Genomic DNA, 19,714 nt, shown 5'->3' with positions numbered 1-19,714 from the left:
TGCAGCCTGTTTTTCTGGTTGTCTGCAGTTAATTTAAGTCTTTTTGGAGCAAAGATTGGATGATTGGTTACCTTGAATTCATAGTACCTTTGCAGGATACATCCAATTGTTCATTGCAACCTTTAAATACAAAACTTACTTCACTGAGAGAGATTTGCTTATTGTTAGCCACACGAATTTCCAGGAATTAAGTTTAGACTTTCTCTTTGCAGTTAACCTTTGCTCTAATCCTGAAGATAAACTTCAGATTTATCGAGATAACTTTGAAAAGGCATATTTGGATTCAACGGAGAGGTTTTATAGAACACAAGCTCCCTCTTATTTACAACAAAATGGTGTACAGAATTATATGAAATATGTAAGTAAAAATTCTGCTGTAATTTTGTTCTGGAAATATTGGTGCTTAAAATGATGGCTGTTCTACTTCTGCACAGGCAGATGCTAAACTAAAGGAAGAAGAGAAAAGAGCACTACGATATTTAGAAACAAGACGTGAATGCAACTCTGTGGAAGCAGTAAGTACATTGCCATATCCTATGTGTTATATATTATTATTAGCCATGAGTTGTCATTTCTGTGTGTTACAATGCAGTGTGTTCTTACAAAACTGTTTTCTTTCTTAAGAATTATCCACTGTATTCTTTTCTTGTGAAAATCTGTATTTATAATCTGGCGATTTACAATTTCTAAAGATATTTTAATTGTAAATGTAGATTAAAGTTCAAATTAAAGAGAAGGTTTTCATTCAAATGTATTTTTGCTCTTTCATTTTGAGTCAGGATTTTTTTTTTTATGCTTAACAGTGGATGAGGATGTTTGAAAATAAGTACTGCAGTCTAGTGAGTGAAGGGCATCTCAAGGCTCATTTAGAGTACCTGAAAATGTTACTGCTCACTGCAATCAGAAGGAGCAATGAAAATTTCATTTAAACTGTTCTAGATTTCTTCTTAGGCTGAAATATGGCCATTTAGTATGTTCTGCTCATGACCCTTTCCCCCCAGTTGAGCAATATTTCACACAGTTCAGACTCTGGAGGAAGATTTAACTGCAGTGAGTAGTTCATAATTGCCTATGTTGGAATCAGTTCAGGAAACAGGTTATTTTAAATAAATACCCTTTAAATCTGAATTTACTGCAGTTGATGAAAATTTATTTTATGTCTTGTGTTAAGCTGTAAATCATTCATTTTGCATAGCTATAACTTGTAAGAAGAGGCTGACAAAAGAGAAATGGTCTGGATGTGTACAAGCAGTTTCTGTGCTAGATCTAGCTGTAGTGTCTTGTTCAAGCCACCCAGCCTGGTCCAAATAGGGTATGCTGGAATGAGAACTATTCTTAGCTCTTGGATGTATACTTGGAAACTAAGTAGGGTAGTTGGTGTTCCAAAAGCGATGGCTCCCTTGAGGGGAAAAAGGCAGTAGAAATACCAAGCTGATTGGTGGCTTGGAAGTGTTCTTATCACATTCACTAACCTACACGTTTTAAAGAAATATGGTTTCATGTATAGACTTTCCTAAAAGTACACCTACTTCTGTGAATTAATGAATTACTTTATATTATTAATTATTTTATACAGCATACATGGTGAGAACAGACTAGATTTTGTGTCACGGGAAACTTGAGAGTAATGAGAATTTCAAGGCTAGATGAGCTAATTCTGTGTTTGCTGCGTTTCAGCTAATGGAGTGCTGCGTCAATGCCCTGGTGACATCTTTTAAAGAGACCATTTTAGCCGAATGCCAAGGCATGATCAAACGAAATGAAACAGAAAGTAAGTGAAGCCTCAGGAGCAGTGCAGGATGAACTCAGCGCTGACTGCATAAAAATAGATCTGCTGGTAGATCGAATTTCTGTTTTTAATAGATAGTGGCAGTGTCTCATGGATGGAATGTTACTCCGTGCAGGGAACTTGTCCCACAAAAATGATTGTTGGTGGTGTTTTCTAGTCACACTTCTGAAATCTGTAGATACAGCACCCTAACTTGAATGACTGAACAGCTCTTACCTTACTTGAATTCAATGAATACTTCATTACTCTTTTTATTTAGTACTTATTTATAATTATTTTCCTTGCTTTTCCTACAGCTTATTTTCTTCATGTTGACTAATTTTGCATGTGTGTCATTTCTTGATTTGAGTAATTCAGATGCATAGTGTCACGTTGTCTCATCTCCCCCCCCACATCCAAAAAAAGTGAAACATCTCTTTTCAAAGCTGTTTTTCTGCAAAGCAGAGATATTTTTCTTATTCTGGTTATTGTTGCAGGATCAATAGGTCAGTGAACCAAATCTCTGCAATTGTATGTGACTGAATAGTGCATGTTAGATCTGTGCCTTTTTAAAGTTTTCAAAAGGCACTTTAGCTCTGCTGCCAGAATCTGGGAGGTTAGTATTCAAAAGTTTTGAGTTAGTCCTGTATGATAAAATGAACTAGGCAAATCTTCAAAATGTCATAAATCAAGCCAAAATCACATGGTAATGACTTTTTTGAAGGTTCAGTGTCCTGCAGACAGTATTTTTAGTATCTATATGATATTTTCACTTCTATGCAAATGTGAAAACACTTTTTTTATAACTTAGAATAGTGTAGGGAATATTTCTAAAGGTAGCATTTCAGAGAATATTTGCCCTCAAAACTATGTCATGCCGATCTGCTTGTGTAGCAGTGTGATTTCTGGCAGTAATCCAAAGCTAAATCTAGAAAGCCACCAGCTTCATGTGAGTATAGGTTACAGCCTTTGGGAGGATGCAAGTGGTTTATGTAAATGAAGAGCTCCAGAAGATTTCATCTACAGTATCCAAAACATTTTTCTTTAGAAACTTGGTGAATTTTTCCCACAGTCCTCTTCCATTTTGGCTGTCTCTGCCCAGCATTACTGCTTGGTTACAAAGTACTTCTGTTTATGTTTGCTGTGTTAGAGCTCAAGCATCTCTCCCTTCTTTCCTTTTTTTTTTCCTAGACCTAAGTTATGCTGTTTAAAATACTTCAGTGAAGCATGCAGGTGCAGATGATTAAACATTTGAAAACTAGAACTATACATAGGAACATATACATACATCTGGTAGCATCCTTTGCTATATTCTTCACTTGTGCATATGCCTTTTTGATGTTAAGTGCCTCAAAAAACTTGATTTTTATCTTTCTTGAACAACATCAGACACAGAAGGGCTGGGTTTGTGGCTGTGAGCTGGGCATTGCTGTAAAATGCTCTGTTAAGTATTGGATATTTACATGCCCTGCAAAGGAAGCAACACATAATGTTTTCTGCCTAAAATGTATCAAAGATGTCATGACTTGCAAATGCTTCACAATTATTTTAGTGTCTTTTTGTTTACTTATAGGATTAAGGATGGGAGGCCTAAATTTTGTGGAAGTTGTTTGCTTGCCTCCAAACAACGACAATATATTCTTTTATCTTTTGTTTTCATAATGCATGCATTCTGAGAGGAATGCTTCATTAAAATGTTCCTTTTTCTTCTAGATTTGAAATGTGTCTTTGAAGACTCTGAAGTCTTCCTCAGACATTCTTTTACAAGAGACCACTGACTTTTTTTTTTTGCCTTCAGTTTATTCATACCATCACTGTCTTACAGAAACAGAAAGTAGTGCCCTTTGATATATCTTTTCCTTCCCACCCTTTTCTTCTCTCGTGTCTCTTCCCTGCTCCCACCTTGTTTTAAGTACAGATGAAAAGATCAAATGAAAGATGAGTGAGCTTTTTGGATTTGCTCTGCGTAGTGCAGTGTTGCCACCACCTACAGCACATCTGAATTGCACTGGCTACTTTGACTTAATTTTTTCCTGATTTCTGAAATCCTATTGGTTAGCCCATTCCAACTTATCTCTAGTTGCAGTGCAAGCTTTTCTTGAAGGTGGTTGTTGGTTTTCATTCCTTAATTTGTGCTGTGACGTTCTGAGAGGTTTTTGGCTTTCCTGTTTGGTTCTGCAGCAGTTGTTGGGATATAAAAGTTAGTAACATTTCATCCTCTGTGGTGATAGGATCCTGCAGATGTTGCTGACAGAAGTATTGCAGAGGAGAAAACATAAGCAGAGCCTCTTACTTTTGGCTTCCTTTACAGTAGATGTGACATTGAGAAACTAAGCAAATCTGTCATCTTTTTTCCATCCAAAAAAGATTCAGAATCCACAACCAGTTTGTTCTCCTTCATTATGCAGAGAACTTGGCTATGTTTAGTCTAACTCTCTGTGGCCTCTCTAAAATTATTTTAAGCCAGGTGTTTTGCTGTGGCCAGCTTTCTGGGGGTGATTAATGCTGGCTCAGTACATATTAATTTTTTTGTAATGTTGAAATAACTTCACAAAAAGAAGATAAATAGTGTGAGTTTTTCTAGTTTTCAAACTGGTATCTTTCAGAAGAACTCTCTTCTGAGTTTTCCCCTTTTCTTCTGGGGAAAAGAAAGGAGAAAGTGCTGTTCATCCTGGTCAGTTAAACTGCTTGAGACTTTGGTATTCTTAGATGAAACATTGTAGATCGTACCAAAGACACACAAAGAGAGCTCTGTTTGGATTTAATTTTGAAAGAGAAGTCTTGAATCCATATGATTTCATACACAAACTCTTGTAGGCTTCCAGCTGAAAGAGGTCCATTTTTGCCAGGGGGTTAAGGCATTTATGCTGAACCTGGATTTAATCAAAATTGCTGCTGACTTCATTGTTTTTTTTTTAATTCAATTTTATATTAGGTGCATAAGCAAGTATTACCTTACAACAGATATTTCGTTTCAACTTTAGAGGAATATCCTTGTGGGGTCAGGCCTAATAGTCTTCAAAGCATTTTTACTTCTTAATAGATTACCTGAATTATCTGCTCCTTACACAGTCAGTTTCCTACTTGAGATATCCTGAAGTAAAAGTGCAGCAATTCTGTGTTTTGTTCTTGTTATTTTTTTAAGAAAGGTTTTTGTCCAGTGACTTTATCAGTATTTGTATCTTTCAGAATTGCATTTAATGTTTTCATTGATGGATAAAGTTCCAAATGGGATAGAGCCCATGCTGAAAGACTTGGAAGAACATATTGTTAGTGCTGGACTTGCGGATATGGTAGCAGCTGCTGAAACTATTACTACTGTAAGTGTCTTGCTTTTAAAAAACAAACAAAGCTGGCAGTTAAATGCTGTAACTGTAGGTCACACATGAGTGGAAATAGTTTTTGAAGATGCTTGGTCTAAGCATAAAACTTTGCAGTATCCTTAGAAAATTGTTTTTTTACTCCTTGCATTTTTAATTGTTTCTTTAAGTGGTAAACTGGTAAGAAATAAAAGGTTATAAATTAAGTGCACAGGTTACTTAATTATGTGCTAAGATTAAATAGGCATAATTAGTTTTCTCAAAGTTCTAACTTCCTGATGAAATTTGAGATATACTTTCAACTACCAATCCAGATATGGCTCTAAGTGTGGAAATTTTGTAAGGTTTGCTTTCCACCAGTCTTTTCCAGCTTCTTATAATCTTTTTCTCAGGGTCTAGGAAGTCTGGGTATTTGCAGCAATTAGGATTTTCATTTTGTTGGTCTTTGAAAACATTTTTTTCATTTGGAAGGTATTATAGAGTATTTAAAACTTGTATTTTTTCTCTCTACGTTTATTTTTGTATATAGGAAACATGATTCTGAAAGTCTGTGTTGAGGTTTAAATGCTGTAAATCTCTTGGGTACAGGGAATAGAAATAAAAACCCTTCTTTGTAGTCCTGGAGCCCTGGGAACACCACGTGATTATAGATGAGAGAATTATATGTAAGCTCATGCTAACTTCTGTGAAATCTGCTTTTTAATTTCATTGTTGTCTGTTTAACTTTAGGATTCTGAGAAGTATGTAGAGCAATTGCTTACACTATTTAATCGATTTAGTAAATTGGTTAAAGAAGCTTTTCAAGATGATCCAAGATTTCTTACTGCAAGAGATAAGGTATGTGCTTCTACTCATCATTTGTTTTCAGCTTTTCAAGAATCGTTAAAAAAAATATTATGATGTCTCTGAAATCCTTGTGACCACACACTGGTTAATCTAGAAGTTGCTCTATTCTGATAAGTGTGTTAAAAAGTTGGTGTAACTTACTAACAACTGATTTGTTTTGAATGTGTTGTGTAATAATGCATCAAGTTTCATTTGTGTGTAACTTTGAAAAATTGTAGATTAAAAGATTGTCTGTTTTTGAGCACCTTTAAATTTTAGCATTGATTCAGTGATATATTTATGTTTGGAATTTATTGTGTGTTTGGGTGTAGTCATACAGTTTCAGATATGGAACCCATTCCATGCAATTCCTTCCCTTTAAGTTGTTGCTTAAGGTGGTGTGTTAAGAAAAAAAAAAAAGGAGAAAGTAAAACATCAGTTAACAGAAAACTGAGTCACTGGATTTGAACTCTCATATTGAAAATCAAATCTGCAATCTTTGAGCTAATAGAAGAACTAAATTAATTTCTTCCTGCAGTAACCTAAAAAGGCAGATAAAACTTTTGTGATTCACATATTAAGGAGAGAAATTGAAGCTCTATCTGTATTTATTTATTTTAGGCATACAAAGCAGTCGTGAATGATGCTACAATATTTAAACTTGAATTGCCATTGAAGCAAAAGGGGTAAGCCGTGTAAACTTTAATGTGAGTCAGGGTTATTAAATTGTTCAAGAGCTTCTGTTTTTAAATGTCTTTAAGAGGTAACACTGCATTTACAAGTGCCTTATCTTCTTATGTTATAAAATTTCAGATTGATTATCCAGCTCTGAGATGCATTTCGTGTGGGAGCAGATCAGTGAATAGCAGTTTATTTAAACAGTTTTGTTTGTAGTAATTGTAAATCTTTTGTTTTGTAGTAATGAATCAGTTTGTTAGTTGAATTTAGTAACACTTTCCTGGATTATTGCTTCCAAAAAACTGAGCTGTAAAACTGCCAAACTCCAGTAAAAGTACTGTGAATGCTTTGAGTGTGGGTTTTCTTTCTTGGTTGCAGTGCAAAATTAACCAGGTTAGCTTAAACATCTTTCAGTAGAAGATTAAGCTGACATGCACTTGAGAGGAAAATCATGCTGATGGTAGCTACTCTGCCAGCTCAGCCTGGAGGAGATAAAGTCAGTCAGATGATTGTTAGCATTTAACTTACGGTGGTTGGGATTGCTTATGTGTCGTTTGTAGTCTGACTTACTACAGAACCAAAGCTTACAGAACCAAGGGCTGGCAGCTACAATTAAACTGGTTTGTCCAATCTTACTGAAGTTAGCTGCGGGGCACATATCTCCAGTTCCTATGCCTTGTGTGAAAATAGGAGCACGGGTAGATAGAAGACGCAGCAGAAGACTGAAAGAGACAGTTCCTACTTTGGAAAAGCCAGGCAACAGGAGACATGGATCCATATTGATCTCGTGTTGGCTTGAGCACAAGTTACTGCATTCTTACAATTTCTGGTGTTGAGATTATTTTAAAAAATGCCAATATGAGTTTCAGAGGTGCTTTTTATTTATTTGCTAGGACTTCCTTATGAACTGAGCATTGTCTGTTTTATGGAACATTTGCAGGGTGCACAAAATTATGTGCATTCTCTGGCAAGCCAGTCTGCGCTTTCTAGGAGCCAGGGATAAAATAAAATAAGTCTGCTATTTCACAAGACAATTGTACAAGTTGAAATGATTCTCTGCACTTTTATTAGTGTGGGTAAAGCCTACATTTTTCCTATTTCCAGTTTATCATGTCTCATTCTTGCTGATAAATAGTCATCATTTTATCTTTTTCCTAGGGAAAGGCATAATGAAACTATGCTTCTCAGAGTTTATTATTTAGCACCTGTGAGTTGGAGTAGCATAGATATTGAAGTCTGTTCAGTATTTTTGTACACAGAGTCACAGAATGGTTGAGGTCAGCAGGGAGCTCTGGATCCTTCTGCCCCAAGCTCTGCTGAAGCAGGGCTGCTCAGGGCTGTGTGTAGATGGCATTTGGTTCTTAACACTGTTTGCTTTTGGACTAATAGTAATGTGGGACGGGGATTAGCCTTGCTGGGTTTATTACTGGAAACATCCTCACAACGGACTGGATCCCTGCTTTGCATACTTTGTAAAGATGTAGGCAAGATGGAGTTTTTTCTATGTCTGTGTTTAGATTTCCCATGGGAGTATGCAAAGCAGTGCCTGTATTTGACTCCTAAAAGCTAAATTTAATTAGTGATCTCTTAGTGACCACTGTGATGGCAGTGGTCTTCTGTTCAGCATTCTTCTTCCCAAGCTCTTTCAAGTTCCCTATGCATACAGTCTCTTTTAGCATTCATCTACTGTAGATAGCAAGCAAGGGTGAGAGAATGAGCAAGAGCACTGGATTCCTGAGCATCCCCAAGGCTGCTTAACTGCAATCTTGCTCTCTGCCTTTATTTTTCCAAGGCAATCTATTACAGAGAATGTTGGCCAACAGTTTCAGACTAGAAATCAAGTTGGTGCCACCTGACATTAGAAACGATTCTATTCAACAGTAGTTGCAGGTTCAGAATGCAACCTTGTGATCACAGGCCTTTTGAAGAACCTCAGACTGCATACTGTAGCATCTCCTTGTTCACCTTCAAGCTATTCGATCTCCCGGCTGTTAGCCTGCTGTTTCTGCCTCTTATGAAATAATTTCACTGTGTTGCTACATGAATACCTGTGTCAGGTTTTGCCTCCTGGGCACTGCAGGAAGTTGTACTTGAGAGTTGTCAAGAGGCCATACTGATGAGTGAAATGTTATCTGCTAAGTTTTTACTGGAATCCTCACTGTCATTTATTTGATTAAAACTACAGTTTGAATATAATTGTACTTAGAAAGTTCTAAAATGAAAAGCAGTTGGAATGATCAAGCTGTAGAAGCTTGATCTTCAGAAGCTTGTCTGAAATGCTTAATAGTATTTATTCTTCCAAGAGGAAAAGGGAGTTGTCCCTAGTTTGTCATTAGTGTTGAATTCCCTTGTTCCACTATAGCCCTGCCAAGAGGAGTGCTTGGTCTGTCTTGTTCACAGTGTGACTGCTCCAGAATAACAGGATTCTCTTCAGTTTGAAGATATGTTGTTCTTTCTTTATTTAGTGTTGGATTGAAAACACAGCCTGAATCCAAATGCCCTGAGCTTCTTGCTAATTACTGTGACATGTTGCTAAGAAAAACACCACTAAGCAAAAAATTAACCTCCGAAGAAATCGAAGCAAAGCTTAAAGAAGTGGTATGTTCTTGCTTTCTTCTACTTCATTAGTCTGGAGAATGAACTTTGTTGGTGTATTTCCTCATGTGGGTCAAGGCCTTGATCTTCAAAAATGGTTATGTGAAGTGCAGCAGTAGAGAAGGGAGTTTTGTATCACGATGCAGGTGTGTTTGTATCTTACTGACCATGCGGAGTTTCATACCTCTTTGTTGTCTTCACCAAATTAATATGCTAAAATATTGCTCATTTCAAGCTGTAGTGTGTTATGGTAGTGAAGGTTAGTATGGAAAATAACACAGGGTGCTTCATGTTAATGTCTTCTCTGATTTAAGAGAAGTTCCTGATGGCTGACAAAGGAACAACTTGAAGGTGTGACGTTATAAAAGATTGATAGCTGGTGGCTGTGATAGCATAGCATGGGTCCTCTCAGTCACCCTCAAGTAGCCTTTTCTACTTCATAGTCTACAGGGACATTAGATAGGCATTTAAAGATTTGTCTAATGGTGCAAATAAATATTTAAAATCTTTTTTTTTGACAGCTTTTGGTACTTAAATATGTACAGAATAAAGATGTTTTCATGCGATATCACAAAGCTCACTTAACAAGACGCCTGATATTAGATATATCAGCTGATAGTGAAATTGAGGAGAATATGGTGGAGTGGCTCCGAGTAAGTAGCCTGTTGTCCTTCTTTACTTGGTTGTTCCTGTTGCATGTAGTATTAATTCTCACTCTTAAATGCTTTAATTCCCACTCCTTGCTTCAGCAAGTTCTGTTTTAAATAGCAGGCTGTGCAGGTCGTCTTACACTTCCATTTTATGATGAACCTTTGTGAAAGTAAAACAACTGAGCTTTTTTTAAGAGGAATGTTGATCCTAAGAGTGATAATTATAGTTTTTAAATATATTGTGTGTATCTGTAAACTTCATATTTTCCCTATGCATCAGTCATTAGACTGATGGTCTAATTGTGAAATTTTATGTAAATTAGAATGTTATTTGAATGCCTTCATTCATTTATTCCTTAATGCATGCATATGTTCTTAAGTGCATGGATTTCTTTAAGAGAATCATCATATACTCTTAAGGGGAACTACTTGTGATACATGCAAAAGAACTCCTTTGTATTACAGTGAAGTTTGTTACAATGAAGTGATGCTGTCCATGTACCTTACCACTTTTCTCTCTTTTTTGAGTTTGTTATTATTCTTAGTTGCTTCTGTCATAGTTCAGTGTTCTGTTTGTTTATACAGGAAGTAGGTATGCCAGCAGACTATGTAAACAAGTTGGCTAGAATGTTCCAGGATATCAAAGTATCTGAAGACTTGAACCAGGCCTTCAAAGAAATGCACAAAAATAATAAACTTGCTTTACCAGGTATTGTTTTCATATGATTTAGTGGTTTTAATTTCTTGTGCTGCTAAAAAATCCTGTTGAGCCTTCAGTTAAAAATTATATCAACTGCAGGTTGAACAGTCTTCAGAGCACTGCTACCCCTAGATGGGAACATCTGTACTTTGCTTTTCTTACAGTTGACTCTTGAGCTATATCATTCTGGAAGTTACTGGATATATCTTCTAGATATAGGCTCCCTAACTGTAGCTAAATTCCAGGTAGGGCTTGAATCCACTTCCAACCAGGTGAATGCTTTAACTATCTCCTTCTTTTATGCCCCTGTCATTCTTCATGAGTGCTTTATACTGCGCTCTTCCCTTACCTGCCAGTAGGAGAGACTGATGCACACTGTAAAGAGTTCAAATTGCATTTCTGAGATTAAATTTCACTGATGAGAAAGACAGTGCATCCAACCTTGGGCCTGCTGCTGCTGAAACCCCTTGAGTGGTGCTTACCAACATCAGCTGTAGAGCTGCATCGCTGCTTAAGGAGCTCTGCAGAGGGAAAACAAAAAAGCAAAGGTTTCAATCAGTATTGCTGGCAGAAAGCCAGTGGTCAATAAATAGAGTGCATTAATGGGTAGGCACCTTGCTAGTTTCTGAAAATTCAGTCCTTCCCAGTTTAGAACAGGGGAAGAATGCTTTCTGTTTGTCTGCCTGTTATACCTGCAGTTTCACATAATCCAGTATTGTCTTACAGCTGACTCTGTGAATATTAAAATTTTAAATGCTGGTGCCTGGTCCCGTAGTTCTGAAAAAGTATTTGTCTCACTGCCCACGGAATTAGAAGATCTCATCCCAGAAGTTGAAGAGTTTTATAAAAAGAATCACAGTGGTAGAAAACTGCACTGGCACCACCTCATGTCCAATGGAATTGTAAGTGTATACATTTTTGGTGCTTCAGTCTCAATGGCAGGAATCTTTGTGTGTTTATAGTAGCAAGAAAGCTTGTTATCCAGAAAGCCTTTCAAGCAAAATTGTCATTCTGTTCACAGATAACATTTAAGAATGAGGTTGGCCAGTATGACTTGGAGGTAACAACATTTCAGCTAGCTGTGCTGTTTGCATGGAACCAAAGACCCAGAGAGAAGATCAGCTTTGAAAATCTTAAACTGGCAACTGAACTCCCTGATGCAGAACTTAGGAGGACTTTATGGGTATTTCACTTTCTTTTGAAACAGATTTCTTCTTGATTTTTTGTACTCTGAAGTACGGAATTAATATTTTTAAAGTGCTGTCAGATGATACTTCAAAACTAAGTGTAAACATCTTTTTTTTTTAATTAATCTGTTGTAATGCTGGCTTCTTGTACTACTGTTAAGCACACACAGCCTTTACATTAACATGTTCTCTATGCTTGGAATTACATAATGTAAGTTTTTGAAAACAGCAAGATCTTTCTGACCATATATAGCATAAAGCACACAGTTGTGATTGTGGTTTGTGGAGTGGGACTGGTCTAATTCTAGGAACTCTTGATAAATGTATGTTGCTTAGAAGTAATGCATTTGCTCTACCAGTCTTTCAATAATTTAGCTCACAAAAGAAAAGAGAAATAATGTACATCAGGCAACACCACACGCTACTTCTGTAGCTGTGAGTTTGTGCATTTTTTTCTTTTTATTATTTTACTTATGGTAACTCATTTCAGAAAGAGATTTGGTAAGCTATGTCCCATCCTTGATTTTACTAGTGACTTTGTGTTGCCCGCTGGCACCTTTGAACAGGGCTATGTGGTTCCTCCACAACAGTCTGCACAGCAGTGAGCTATGTTCTTAAAGAGTACTTGTTTCCATTTAGAAAGTCTTGTGTTTTATTTTCATTCTTTTTTCCCCCCTTTTTCTCTGTAGTCTCTTGTAGCATTTCCAAAGCTGAAACGTCAGGTTTTATTGTATGAACCTCAAGTCAATTCACCCAAAGACTTTACAGAAGGAACCCTCTTCTCGGTGAACCAGGAGTTCAGTTTAATGTAAGATGATGCTTGAAAATGAAAATAACTATGTGCTTTTTTATAGTTAAAGGAATTCACTTTAACCTTCATCCTTGGAAGTTCTCAAGATTCAGCTAGACACAGGCTTTGCTGTCCTATATTCATTTCACTTTTAGTGATAGTTGTGCTTCAGATAGGTGCTTGAAGCAGATGACCTCCAGCGGCCCCTTCAGACAAGAGTTTGTATAGTTCTGATTTCTGTGAAGTTAAATTTCTTAAATGCTTGGGGATGAGGTGCAGAACTGGAGGCTCTGCCATCTTCCCATTACTAATGAGTCTGTGAGGTTTTATATAGGAAAATGCCAACTCTACTGCTGCTAGGGCTTAGTTTCTTGCGCAGGGACATGGTGGTTCATTTGTTCCTGTCGTCAGGATCACGAGCTTTGGGAAATGATGTGAACACATGACAGAAGAGACAGGCTGCACAGAAGTTTTGGGGGTGACCAGTGAAGAATGCCATCAGCTTTTTGCCATGTCTGCTACGATGTCTGTTTTTTCCCTCTATTTTTTTATGCTATATAGACAGTTCTTGTGATGAAAAATGAACTAGTCTCATCTCCTGAACTTTGTTGTAAAAGCTCCTTTGAAGAACCCTAGTTTTATGTAACTAAACTGAAATATGTTTCTCTAGAAATCTAGTCTTTAAAATAGTGCTGGTAACTTTTCAATTTTGAGTGCTATCAGTTTCAGCTGATAAATTCTGTTGTAACATTAGTATATTGGTAGTGGGGTTTTTGTGTGGAGGAATTGGCATTGAATTTGGATTTGTCAGCCAGTATCCCAGTCCTGCAATGCTTCTAGTCTATAAATGTCTGATACACGATGGTTCTCCTTGCTGCTGTAATTTAAATTTAGTAGGAATTCCTTAACTGAAAATGTATCTTTGCCTTATTTTTATACAATACAACTTTTTCAGAAAAAATGCTAAAGTTCAGAAAAGGGGCAAGATAAATTTGATTGGTCGATTGCAACTTACTACAGAGAGAATGCGAGAAGAGGAGAATGAAGGAATAGTCCAGCTAAGGATATTACGAACCCAGGTAAGTGTGTGTCAGAGGATTGTCACGGTTCTTTTTCTTTTGTTGTGTTATCACAGCCTCCTATTGTTGATGAATGAAACAAATGCTTTTTAATCCCGCTTGGGCTTCTGCTGTATAGCTCTGATACTTTGTGAGGAGCTCATTTTGTGTGCAAGTGTACTTGTAGTCACAGCCAGATTAAACTCCAGGACAGCCAAGCTGTAAACTGTCTCACCTCACTGAACACCCTGGCCATTCTTTTAGCCAAAGGGTTAATGCCTGCATGTGCTTACCAAATGAGAACACCTTGTAAGTGCTACTCTGACACTAAGCTTGTATTTCACAAGGTATTCACAAGGTTATGTCTCAGATCACCCTGACTTCCGCTCAGAGAATAGGCTGGTGAACAAACACCAGGTTTTAGTGAATAACTCACACTCTAGGTGTAAAGATTCACCATTGACTCAAGTTGTATTGCTTGTGCATCTTGCCGGTGTTCCATTCTGTTGCTTTATCACCTTTGTGAAGACAGTTCAGTATCTACTTAAGCTTAGGAATTGTGGCTTACAGTTAATACCTGATTACTGACAAATTCAAAGCCATTTACTTCATGGATTTATAACTTCAATCATGCTTTGAACATATCCTAAATTAGCCTTTTGTACACAGTTTCTTTTGGTTTGAGTTCTGTCAAGTTCTTGGCCACAACCTGGAAGATAACAAACTCCATGGTTTGACCTTGCAAGTAAAGAGTGTTCTTATTGTGTTGTTTGTTTTCTTTTTCAGCATTCTTGATTTACTTTGTTCTTTCTTGTAAGCGTAAGGGAATAGAAACTCCCAGGAGGTCTTTGTACTGTTTTATTCTGAAGTTTAACCATGATAGTGAACATGGGCAACTGGCTGTAATTCACAAAGATGAAATGCTTTATTCAGAACATGTGTTTTTCAGGTGGGTTAAGGTTTGGCCCTCACTTCAGGAATAAATAAGCAAGGGCAGATGCTGGTCTTGCCTCATTTTAATTGAGCTGTGTCTTAAGTGCAGTATTTACAGTGGCAAACTAATTCTTATATTTGATTTTTGAGAAAGAATATGCATTTCTTTGCTGCCTTGCTGTACCAGGAGTCCCCTGTTAACGCTGTGTTCGCTTTATCATTTCCACCAGACATTTCAGAATGTTTTTTCTCTCATTCCCCACCAGGAGGCTATCATCCAAATAATGAAGATGAGGAAGAAAATTACTAATGCCCAGCTTCAGACTGAACTGGTAGAAATATTGAAAAACATGTTCTTACCACAAAAGAAAATGATAAAAGAGCAAATTGAATGGCTTATAGAGCACAAATATATCAGAAGAGATGAGTCGGATATCAACACCTTCATATATATGGCATAACGTGAGGACTGTGTGAGATGCTGAGAACACAAATGGAAGGGTGCTTGGACAGACAGCTGCAACAGTTTGTGCTGCAGAAGGACCTGTTTTGACTTTCATTACGTATTAAAATCCCTGCCTTACCTTAAAGAGGACTCTATTTTGCCAATCTCATTCAGCTAGCATGATGGCATTCCCTTCATGTTGCACACTTTTAACAGCATGCTGTTTTGTGGGAAACTTGCATTCATGAAGAGCCCATTGTGAACTTCTAAAAGTAGATTTGACTTACACCCACCAGGAAGAAGACAGGTTTGGGTTTTTAGATGACCAGTACTTGCACAAAGGAAAAATATTCAAATATTCATGCACTGAGGAACTGCTACTAGTTTTGTTTTGGTTTTTGTTGTTGTTGTTGTTGGTTTTTTTTAATGCGATTAGGACTAGAAGTAGCACTTTCACTTTTGTGTTTTGGATCAACAGAGTCATGTACTGTCCACCTTTGATCCTTTTTGTAATAACATTTGAGAGACACATGCCTCACAAACTGATATATATTTGTTATCATTAAAATCTGTTGGCTAGAGCAGTGCTTCAATCTAGTAACTGGATTTTAATATTTGACACATAAGTGACATAAAAATAATTCCAACTCATGGGTGATACTTTTCTTTAAGCAAGAGATCATTGTTTTTAAATCGCTTTCTGTAAAGAAGTGGATATACATTATTTGTTACTTTATTTGGACAGATGATTTGGTACAATCCTTTTTGAGAAGGCAAAGCTTTCTTGAATGATATTCCACTATAAAAACAGTTTCCACAGATAGATCTGTTATAGCAAACAGAAATATTAAATGTATTTCCTTGTACATTTAATATTTGTATTCCAGGTATTTAAATATGATGTAGATCTAAACGCATTAAAGAGAAATTGATGCACAAATTCTCAGAAAGAAGATAACACTCAAAGATCCCTGTATTAATTCCTCACTGGTAGTTCTCTCTGTATGTATGGATGTAAGGTTAACCATGTATTGGCTCTTCTGTTTCTTGAAAGTCAACATCTTTGAAACTGTCAGAATGGGAAATACAGTTCTAACAGAAATGGTAAAAAGCTTAGGAAACACATCTTGTATGATGTATGTGGAGAGAGTGCCAAGGACACACCAGGAATTTCAATTTCTTAATGTTACCTCTTCTGTTTTCAATCATCTGAAGTAGTTGTTTGGCAATGCTTGCCTCTGCTGCTCTGAAATGTCCGTGCGTGTCCTGGGCAGTAATAGGACTCACTGGAGCAGAGTGCCTGGGACAAAAGGTAAGTTGAGCCTTACTCAGTTCTGTATGAATATTCGTATATAAATTGCAAGTGTGCATTTTTTTAAAAACTTTACCAGTTCAAGTAGAATATCTCAAGGTCTTCTCAAATGATTGAAAGAGGGTAGAGGATAGGATTGACTTTAGTCAGAAAGGAAACCCTTCCATTAAAAGGAGGAGTTTATTTTTACATGGTTGCAGTAAAGGGTGAAATAAGAGTGGTTTAAAAGCAAGCTACAAGAGTGGCTGTTTGCCCTTTAAACCAGCTGCTTGGTCTGCTTATGAATATAATTGCCATCGTGACTGCCTGTATATGGTGTGTGCTTGGTCCTCTGTTTGACTGAGAAATTTGCAGTACCGGAGGTTTCATGAACAAGAAGAGATGGAGAGACACTGAGACCTGGCAAAGTAGTATTTACAGATGACAAATTAAGCTCGATGCTTTTATTGATTAAAAACAGTAGATGCTGTTCAAAAATACCACATCTTTTTTATTCTCCTATGGTGTTGCTATTCAGAATCAAAAGCAAGTGGTGCTCTGTGTAGTTAGCCACTGAAACTATTCAAATATTAGAAAACAGAATTCTAATAAAATCCTTGTGCTACGGGAGTTTTGGTGTATATGGAAGGTAAATTACAAGTAAGGAGTGCTCGGTTGAGATAGTTGGGAGAAAGTGACAACCCAGAGCTCTAAAACATAACAGTGTGAGCACAGCCTCCACCATAAGAAATTCCAGCCCTTAACCACAGAGGAACGCACAGACAGAGCGCTGCGGAGGGGGCAGTGCAGCTTCTGAAGCCATTGACTTAGGTTGAGAGAAGTTGAGAGCGTCTTACATGCAATCATTCAGGAAGTTGGAGCGCATGCAGAAAGCAGCAGATTGTTAAAATCTAACAAACTGTTTTCCCTCAACTACTAAGTATGAAATAGTATAACCTCAAAGTTACCGATGTACCTTCTCAGTACCTGGGATGTGGAAATACACTTGGTAATGTGCCTACAACATGGTCATTTTTCTTTAAATATATGCTGAAAATGGATGTTGGTTTTTTATTAAATCTGAGAATCACACCAGCAAATTTGTTAAAGATGCAGAATCGTGTTTAGCATCCTTCATCAGGTCACTTTCACCAGTATGCACTTAGAACTCGTATCAGCTGGGGCACAGGGAGGTAGCTGGGCTGAATGTTCTTTTGAGGATGGCAGAGTTCAGCTCTGAATGAAAATGAACTATTCTTCATTTGCAATATGGCAACAACGCACTTTTAAGGCTACAGTTTTTAGCTATGAATTCACATGTCCAAAGACCTTGCTTAAAAGAGGTGCTGCATCTGAGAAGCATGTTGCCACACACGCTGCCACGGTGAACGGCTATGGAGAAAACCTGTTGTAGACGAGGGGGGGGGGAATCACTCTTTATGGGTTTAATTAAGGAATACTGTTAAAACTTTCTCTGTCCCAACAACGTGATGAGGATCTCAGTTTCAATTCTGAAGTCTTCCATTTTCCTCTTTCCACAGTTGGTGTTCCTAGCTCCTATTTTTGTTCATCTTTCATTCGTTTGTTATGACTGTAATGCAGTTGCGTTTCCAAAAGGAAATGTGACTTTCCTGTCATCACCTTTATAAACTTAATCTAAACGTATTGAATGTTCACACGTTGCATTGATTTGCATTGGGATGCCATTGTCCTGTAAAGTGCGCATTTTAAAAACACAATTGGCAAAAAGATTTGATAGTTTTACAGAAAGATTTGCTATCTCAAACTGTTTTCTATTTTCATCAAAATGACTGGGATGCTATCTTTGTAATTCTTTGAGGTCAGATTTGTGAAATAAACAATACACGAAAGCTTTCCTGTCATATACACTATATGTAGTCTGGAGTGTTGAGCAAACTTGAGTTCCTGAGTTGTAATATCTATCTGCGTATGGTATTTACAATTTTGAATGTGTGCCACTACCGAGGTAATAACGCTGTACAATTTGGAATGGTGGTAGTTTCTGTATGGCAGTCCAGCTGAACTATTTTGATGTACTGCTTAATTTTTGAATTTTATTTTTTAAGTTGTATAATTTATTTTCTTGCAAAATAAAAATGTAATATAAAAGACTCCGCATGTTCGCAGGATATTTTGGTCTCTTTCTCCTGGTAAAGGTTTAAGTCTCGTTCAGGTGCTGCCCCTAAAAAACACCAGTACATGAAAGTGGCTGGATTCCAAGTCCCAAAGTCTGTTCTGATCAGTGTAAGTTTAGGAAACAAAAAGCAAAAAAGCAAAGCGGGCTGAGGGAGGAAAGACAGATAAACACAGCTCCTTTCTTGTCAGGGCCCTCAGGTACTTAAGTCTCTGCAATGACTTAAAATGGCCATCACTGAACATTACTGGTGCCATTACCATATTGCTGGGACTGGCTGGTGCCTCACAGAATGGCCCAGGTTGGAAGGGACCTCAAGGATCATGAATCTCCAACCCTCCCCACTCCTCACATGCAGGGCCACCAACCTCCACATTCAGTACTGCCCAGGGCCCCATCCAACCTGACGCCCTGAACACCTCCAGGGATGGGGCATCCACAGCCTCTCTGGGCAGCCTGTTCCTCACCACTGTTGTAGTAAAGAACTTCCCCCTGACATCCAACCTAAATCTTCCCTCCTTCAACTTAAAACCATTTTCCCTTGTCCTGCTGTTACCTACCTTCTCAAAGAGTTGATTCCCCTCCTGTTTATAGGCTCCCTCATTCTGCACCAAGCAAACGGTGTGGGAACTGCTTGCTGCTCCAAGCTGTGCTGCTTCTGTGATGGCTTCTCTTCTCTGATTGTCCTTCTATTTCAGTGGGAGTTTTATTCTTACTTCTCAGCTCCTTTTTTTCCTCTTAGTGCACCAGTGAAACCCAGTGTTTTGTGCTGTCTTCTTTCTGTGTACTTCTGTTTTGAAGACCATGGTCTAACATCACTGTACGGCTCAGGATTTACTACTGATTTCTACTATTGATTTCTACTACTGAAGACATTCAGGGAAGTGACACACCTCCTGCAGGACAGCTGCAGGGAGCTGCAGGAACACAGATCAAGTTCAGTAAGCAAGCGGGGCTGACTGCACCAGGCAGGCACACTGGATGTCTGAAATTCCCCTGGGCCAGATGCCATATGGCTGTCACTTGACATGTGTATGAAACAGCTTCTGCCTGTGCTGCGTCGCTCATCGCTGCGGCCACTCTTGGTGCCAGGGTTCTTAGTGAGCTTTGTCTTTGTCTTTGCTTAATATGGCAACATCCAGTGCTGGCATGGAAAGCAAATTGCCATAGAAGTGAGGAAACTAGGACTATGGCCTAGAGAATACAACCATGGATGTTTTGGAAGTAGAAAGGCAGAGAGTCGGGAAGAACTATTTTTGAAGCCCTGCAGCATTGGCACTGGGGAGTACTTAATAAAAACCAGCAGATTGGCTTGAAGT

At 37.8% G+C, this 19,714-nt stretch overlaps 1 protein-coding gene across 2 annotated transcripts in view; it reads left to right on the top strand.

Moving 5' to 3' along the window:
* CUL5 (cullin 5) overlaps positions 1-18,373 on the top strand; it is a 31,959-nt gene extending 13,586 nt beyond the window's left edge. For both annotated transcript variants that reach the window (XM_031606169.2, XM_090133892.1), the window contains exons 6-19: positions 213-358; positions 435-515; positions 1,678-1,771; positions 4,958-5,088; positions 5,818-5,925; positions 6,535-6,599; positions 9,057-9,189; positions 9,708-9,839; positions 10,422-10,545; positions 11,263-11,438; positions 11,558-11,719; positions 12,413-12,531; positions 13,469-13,592; positions 14,771-18,373. In XM_031606169.2, the coding sequence (XP_031462029.1) occupies positions 213-358; positions 435-515; positions 1,678-1,771; positions 4,958-5,088; positions 5,818-5,925; positions 6,535-6,599; positions 9,057-9,189; positions 9,708-9,839; positions 10,422-10,545; positions 11,263-11,438; positions 11,558-11,719; positions 12,413-12,531; positions 13,469-13,592; positions 14,771-14,965 (1,790 nt within the window). In that variant the 3' untranslated portion in view covers positions 14,966-18,373. The remainder of the gene's footprint in view (positions 1-212; positions 359-434; positions 516-1,677; positions 1,772-4,957; positions 5,089-5,817; positions 5,926-6,534; positions 6,600-9,056; positions 9,190-9,707; positions 9,840-10,421; positions 10,546-11,262; positions 11,439-11,557; positions 11,720-12,412; positions 12,532-13,468; positions 13,593-14,770) is intronic.
* Positions 18,374-19,714: the final 1,341 nt, after the last annotated feature.

This window comes from Phasianus colchicus, chromosome 1 (genome assembly GCF_987193195.1).
Source record: "Phasianus colchicus chromosome 1, bPhaCol1.hap1.1, whole genome shotgun sequence".
Classification (NCBI taxonomy): Eukaryota; Metazoa; Chordata; class Aves; order Galliformes; family Phasianidae; genus Phasianus; species Phasianus colchicus.
The sequence above is the reverse complement of the archived record's forward strand: the minus strand, read 5'-3'. Positions and strand labels throughout refer to the sequence as shown.